Below are 6,815 nucleotides of genomic sequence, written 5' to 3'. Positions count from 1 at the left end.
TAACATCTGAGTTGCTCTTCATGTGCTTCTTTTTAGAATGGGCTCCCTATGTTGTTTTCTTTTCAAACAATCAACACATAATTCATTCGAGAGTGTTAGATGAGGAAGGCCATTAACCATTTTCTTTTGTAGCCTAGTTTTGAGAGTTGTGTTGCTAATGTGTCCCAATCTGTAATGCCACAAGTGAGTAAGGTCCTCATTGTTTGTGTTGAAACAAACTTGTTATGAATTGTTTTTTCTGCACTAAAAAATCAGATTCGACCAGTCAACTTCAACAAATTGTTTCACCAACTTTCCGAACTCCTATTTGCCTAATTTTAATTTCTAAATATTTTCCAGCAACCTAGCTTCGACCACGAAGTTTTTATTTCCCAAATTCGACACTGAATGCAAGCTACTTATTGCTCCAATGAAAATCTGTTTTTTTTTGCACTAAAAAATCAGATTCAACCCGCCAACTTCATGGCCTTCGATTTGTCGATTTCTAAATATTCTCCAGCGACTCAAATTCGATCTCAAATATTTTATTTCCCAAAGGCAAACCCGAATGTAAGCTATTTATTGCTCCAAAGTTCACCAAATTCTTGTTGATTTTCTGCTCTAAAAATCCAGATTCGACCATCCATTTTCCAACATTTTTTCTAGCCCTTGCGAGTCCATTAAATCTGAAACTTTTTACACCGTTTCAATCCCTGACATACCAACTTCGACCCCAAGTCTTCATTTCGCCCAAACGCTTACCCAAAAATCAACTTTTTTAGCTATATACGTCCCCCAAGATACCATCTTTTTAGAGTTTGTGCTGAAATATCTTTACATTTTTAGATTAATCAATTATTTTTAAATTTTAATATTCTTTCTTGGTATGTATTTTGTCATTATTTCCCTTTATTTGCAATTTTCATTTCTCTGTGAGTTCACGTTATAATTTTATGTTTTTATTCCCAATTTGTAATAAAAAAATATCATAAAAAACAGAAAAATTTAAAAATCCTTTATGTTAATATTTATCTTTTTCTCGGTAGCCATTTGTGAACTAGTTAAGCTTTTTTAAAATAGAGCTAGGAACCCAAAAGAGATTTTTTTTTCAGTCCTCGAGTCATTCGTCAGTCATTTCGTTTCTAAAAATTAAGTTTTAGACGCAACTATTTTCTTAGAAGTACTAAAAATCATTTGAGTATTAATTTTCTTGACACACCCGCATCACATCTATACACGTCAAGGTTGAAATTAGGATATTTCAAAGATATCGCTAACACAAGTACATCTCATACTTCCTCTAAAACACATAATATTGGTTTTATTGAATGTATTATTGACAACAGGGCTACATCTCATATGTGTCATGATTTGAGGCTTTTTCAGTGTTTCACTAAAATCGATATCAATCATTCAATTATCATGCCTAATGGCACATATCAACGAGTAAATCATGTGGGAAGTATTTTATTCAATACTAATTTTTGTTTCCAAAATGTTCTTTATGTGCAACGCTTTCATTGTACAAACTGTCTAAACCTTCTTTGAGTCCAATTTTAATCAGTAGAATCCATTCCCATTCTGTTAATGCCAGCTTACTTGTTCATGATAAACCAAGCATTTGGCATTTATGCCTAGGTCATGTTTCCTTGGAAAGTTTATCACATATTCCTACAAATGACGTTTCTTGTAAACATGATCCCTGCATAATTTGTCCAAGTGCAGAGTAGAGTCGTTTTCCCTTTACTAGAAGTAGCCTTGCTACAATAGAAAATTTTCAATCAATTCATATAGATCTATGTGGGGCTTATAAAATAAATTCATTAACTAACATACGATATTTTGTTAATATTAGATTATTTTGATTTAGCAGAAATCTCAAATAGTGAATGTTCTTCAGATGTTTGTCAAATTGGTTGCTACTCAGTTTAAGACACAAGTTAAAATCTTTCTGATACAGATCGGTTTTATCTAAAAGTTTTAATCGTAAACTTACAAAGATATTTCTTCTCTAGCTAAACTAGAAGGAGTGAATCCCGGGTTTTACGAACTAAATCCATAGAAAATCAAAGATCCCCCATTGTTGAAGGTGAAAACCTTAACAAGCTTCTTGAAGAAGATTAATATTTGATTGATAAAAAGTTAAGCATTACAATTACAAAGAGATGAATTTATATCATCTAAACCTAATTGCCAAATTACAAGAAAGGGTAAAGACTATAACTAAATGAAATAATAAGATAAGGGTAAAATGGGTTAAAATAATAAGGGATGGCATGGGTGTAAATATAGGAGTGGTAGAGTTGTAATTAGAGGGTGGCAAAGGTGTAAATAAAGGGAGACAGGGTTGTAAATAAGGAAGACAATAAATGGTCCCCAACATAAGAACTTGGTGAAGAAGCATCCTCCAGGCGGGACACGCTCCACGTAAGTCTTACTACGCCCCGCGTGGTGAAGCTCCTGCTCTTGGTGGCTCACAACGACAGGCTTCACGCATGGCGCCTCTGGTATTGCGCCCCGCGTAATTGACCTCTTGAACTTGGGCATCTCGTTGATGAGGTTCACGTGTGGCGTCTCTGGTATTACGTCCCGCGTAGTTGACCTCCTGGTAGGAACTCGTTCTGGATGCCTGGTATGCGCTCTGCGTATGAGGAGGCACGCCCCGCGTGCATGAGCTCTTGAACTGCCCTCCGGAAATAGGACCTTCCACGCTCCGCGTACGAGAAGGCACGCCCCGCGTGCTTTGCTGGTTGCCTTTGTCCTCGTCTTTCACGGTTGGCTCTCCCCGGGTCTCGTGCGTCGCTCTTCCTCCGACTTCATTCGTACGGACCCGATCCCAGGGGAAGATGCCCCGCATCATACACTCTCTCTTAAAAAGAACTTGACACCAAGTTGCTTGCCACATATTGATGAGACGTGTTCGTTGTGAACGGACCCAAGCCCTCAAATCGAACCAAGGTGTTGTTCGAGATGAATTCAATGAGTCCACTCCAAATATTACCGGACTCACCTTCTCTTCACGAGATTTTCCCCATATCCCCACAAATGCCTCACCCCGGACTTCATCTTCCGTGGTACTCATCTCCCAATCTCCACCAATATCGGATGTTCTACCAACATCGAATGGTATGTCTTGGCGAAACTTGTCAAACCACTTCCTAATAAATGCTTGGATGATCTTCCAACGCCCCTCATTTCGTTGAACAGACCACCCATGCACTACAACAAAAATGGGCTTTACAGCCCTCTTTTAGGGGCTAAACTAATAAGCGCCGGAATGGGCTTACATAGAAAAGCCCATCCTCTAATATTGAGGCGGGTCTAAAAATAGCCTCAAAGTAAACCTTCAGAAAACCTTTTGGTCATTTCCCTTCATTCATTGTCTCTTTCGTTCACTTCAAAAATTCTATCGCCGCCTCAAAAATTCATTGTCTCTTCTATTTTCTTCTGACTGGTAAGCTCGATTTCGAGTTCTTCATTTCAATATCTTCAAAACTTGATGTATTTACATTTGGTAATTTTTCATTTCGAGTTCGTCATGCTCCACCACATTCTTTGAATGGCGTCGGCCGTGTCCTCGGTCTTCCGATGGAGGACGTCAAGGCCAGCTATAGTTTCGGCCGTGAGTTAGGTCGCGGTCAATTTGGTGTAACTTATCTTGTTACTCGTAAGGAGACTAAACAGCAATTCGCCTGCAAATCGATTGCTACTCGGAGACTCGTTCACAAGGAAGACCTGGAGGATATCCGCCGTGAGGTTCAGATCATGCACCATCTCACCGGCTACAGGTCAGTAATCTAATTAATTTAGTGAAATTGTTGGGGTATAAGATAAGTGCAATTTTGATTTTGGTGTTCTCTTTATTTTTGGGGGTAAATGTAATAGGAATATTGTAGAGCTGCAGGGAGCTTATGAGGATAAGCAATCGGTGAATCTGATTATGGAGCTCTATGCCAGAGGAGAGTTGTTTGATCGGATTATTGCGAAAGGGCATTATTCAGAAAGGGAAGCGGCTGATCTGTGTAGGCATGGGAGTTATGCACAGAGATTTGAAGCCGGAAAACTTCCTTATGTTGAGTACTGATGAAAATTCAAGACAGGTATAATTGTGTAACTTTGAAACTTGAAAGTAGGATTAAATTTTATTTCAGAATTAGAAAAACATTGATAATGATATAGTTGAGTTATTTTACGAGACAAATCTGCTATGAAAAATCAATAGATGAATTTGTTCAAGAAGTTTCAGGCAGTTTCTGATTGAAATATGGTTAATTAGGATATAGCAGAAAATTTTAATTGATAGATATACACCTGTTTTTTATTCGGCTTGATGGTTCTATGGATACTCTGTAGTTTTCATTCAAAGTTCATGTGATTTGGTTCTTTCCTTTGTTTGATTTGATTCTAAGGTCATTTCTAAATAGGACTTTCGATTTCTGACACGAAAAAACTGTTTACATAAACAACCATCTTGATACGATTATCATTTTGATAGGTTTTATTTTATATCATATATAATTATGTAGAATATATAGATCACGTGACACGATTATGCGATTATGACACGACATTTTGACACCTTTATTGTTAATTGTTAAACGATGAAGCAAAACAAGCCCATTTAAATTTCAATTGTTAATTGTTAGTGCAGAATGTGGAGAAGTCGTTGATCAAAAATCGTCATCAGAACATAATTTTTCTTTTGGGTTACTGCATTCATGATGAAGCAAAGTTGTATATGAATGAAAATTGATGTAGATGTTGCAGGGTAAGTCCAACTCATTGTCTTTGTTTTCTGTGTTTATTCTTTTGTTTTTCAAAGGCAAGAAATACCTTTTCGCCATACTTTTCTTTCTCATTTTCTAAGATTCTGTTATTCTATTTGAAGATGGTTCAAATGGTGTTCACAAACTGAGAAGTGAAAGTCTAAAAATTTCCGAAGAAGATACAATTCCCTCAAAGGTTTTTCTTACTAAACACACATTTCTCTTCATTATTATGTATAGCCAGCCTATCTTATATCTCTAAATGTTTACCTTCTTCGGTGTCAACATTTATCTTACTGTTGAAAAAATATTCAGGGGCCACCTTTAGAGGTTCCAGCAGAGCACTGAGAACAAGTTTCTGCTATCTTAATACATGTAAGTTTAACAAAGCCATGCAAACATTTTTTCGAATGGAAATTTTAAATTTTTTGCTTTATGTTTAGCTAGCAGTAAAGCAGTAGAAATGGCTTGGATCAATTTGGCTATTTTTATATATGATCAACTTGGCTTCGAATTTCATACGTTTGGTTCTTGATTGAGATATGCTATGTATCTATGTTATTATACCAATGGCAGTTAGAATCTCATTTCAAACTTGTGTCATTATGATTGTTGTGAATCAAATCTCGCATTATGAGCCTATGCAATCTGCTTCTACTGATTGAGGTAGAGCTCTAAATGATTTTTTGAAAGGATAAAGTTGTAGGAGTTGATTTGTCTAATATTAATGACCGTAGACATATTGTTTAAATTATTTGGCAAAGATAATTTAAGAGGAAGCCATTTTAAGCTGTTGCTTTGTTGTTTATGACTTCTTGCAACACTGAAATTATGTTAATCTCTTTTGAATCAACACATTTTGCATTTGACTATGCTGTTTTCTCTGTTTTTAGTTAATGTAATTCATCCTTTATCTGCTTCAGCCTCATCGACAAGGTCTTATAATCGAATAAGGTCTCGATTACTGTTGTTATTAGATCCTATGAAGTTGGTCCTGATAAAACTGTTACTCTTGAAACCATTCTCAATCTTCTTCGGGTTAATCTCATCTGGGCTGTCTCCAAATTGCAAGTCCAGATTGATCAGTATCCAATCTGGTATATATTCTACAATCACATATTTAAGTACATATCATGATGAAAAAATCTGATAATGAAATTGAAACTTGCAGGGGAGAGGTAGTGGAAATTGACTCATGGGTTGGAGCATCAGGAAAGAATGGAATGAGGAGAGATTGGCAATCCCGTGATACAAGGTTTCTTTTATTTTTTGTTTTTAATTACTATTTTGTGCTTATGGAGATTAAATGTGCATGTACATCAGTTGCTAATGGGTTATGGTTATGGCAAAACTACTAGTGTATGCATTTCTGGATAATCCAGGAATGTGGAATTTGAGATCTCAAAGGTTGAGTAATTGGTATTTAGGACAAGAAATGTATATCAGAGTTCATGATGATGATCCTAATCCTGCCAAGGAACGACCCCCACCATCCAATCTACTCTTAAGTGTATTGCTTGTGATTTTCTTTTGTGTGCTTGCAGGACTTGCAATCATAGACCAATGGCACGAGTTAGAATGATGTCCATAATGCATCAAGTGTATTTTGCTTCAAGTATTCAAAAGGAAGCACAATATTGGCTGCTAGAGGTTGTTTTGTTGCAGCATTGGCACTCATAGGCAATGCCATTAGTGTCGAGGTTTCCAATCAGGACAGATGGGGCATCGACAACTTAGAAACAAGAGGGAATCTCGTGTTATGTTTTTATTTTGATATTGAAATAACATTAGTGTTGCAATATCGAGGTAGTGATATTGAAATGACATACTCCATTAAATTTTTAATTTTAGAATCATGTATTGAATTATGGATTGAATTTAGTAATATATCGAAAGTTAGATTTTTTTATATTATATGTTCTTTTTAAATTGATTTGCACTTTTAAATTTGATTAATTAATAAATAATTATTGTAGGTGGGAAATTGGAATATAAAAAGTAATATATATACTAAATAATAGATAAATTATGTAGGGGCGATTATGTAGCGGCGGTTTTAACCGCCCCTAG

The 6,815-nt window shown here is 36.0% G+C and overlaps 1 protein-coding gene across 7 annotated transcripts; it reads left to right on the top strand.

Moving 5' to 3' along the window:
* The first annotated feature begins 3,343 nt into the window (after positions 1 to 3,343).
* LOC136203727 (calcium-dependent protein kinase 1-like) lies at positions 3,344 to 6,647 on the top strand. 7 transcript variants are annotated; one of them, XM_065994943.1, is made up of 8 exons: positions 3,344 to 3,767; positions 3,865 to 4,079; positions 4,626 to 4,747; positions 4,868 to 4,941; positions 5,061 to 5,120; positions 5,669 to 5,842; positions 5,917 to 6,000; positions 6,290 to 6,647. In XM_065994943.1, exons 1-2 carry the CDS (start codon positions 3,568 to 3,570, stop codon positions 4,061 to 4,063), a joined length of 399 nt encoding a protein of 132 aa, XP_065851015.1. In that variant the 5' UTR covers positions 3,344 to 3,567; the 3' UTR covers positions 4,064 to 4,079; positions 4,626 to 4,747; positions 4,868 to 4,941; positions 5,061 to 5,120; positions 5,669 to 5,842; positions 5,917 to 6,000; positions 6,290 to 6,647. The 7 variants fall into 7 exon arrangements, 5 of the variants coding, with proteins under 5 accessions (XP_065851015.1, XP_065851016.1, XP_065851012.1 ...); XR_010674957.1 differs by having other exon boundaries at positions 3,346 to 3,767; positions 3,884 to 4,079; positions 4,631 to 4,747; XR_010674956.1 differs by having other exon boundaries at positions 3,346 to 3,767; positions 3,876 to 4,079; positions 4,631 to 4,747.
* The last annotated feature ends 168 nt before the right edge of the window (positions 6,648 to 6,815 follow it).

The sequence above is a fragment of the Euphorbia lathyris genome, chromosome 8 (genome assembly GCF_963576675.1).
Source record: "Euphorbia lathyris chromosome 8, ddEupLath1.1, whole genome shotgun sequence".
NCBI lineage: Eukaryota > Viridiplantae > Streptophyta > Magnoliopsida > Malpighiales > Euphorbiaceae > Euphorbia > Euphorbia lathyris.
The sequence above is the reverse complement of the archived record's forward strand: the minus strand, read 5'-3'. Positions and strand labels throughout refer to the sequence as shown.

Bases quoted from the DNA above. Each gene is read 5' to 3' on its own strand.
- LOC136203727 (XM_065994943.1), top strand. From the start codon at position 3,568: ATGGAGGACGTCAAGGCCAGCTATAGTTTCGGCCGTGAGTTAGGTCGC. The intron at 3,768-3,864 runs GTCAGTAATCTA...TAAATGTAATAG, and splicing joins CACCATCTCACCGGCTACAG to GAATATTGTAGAGCTGCAGG.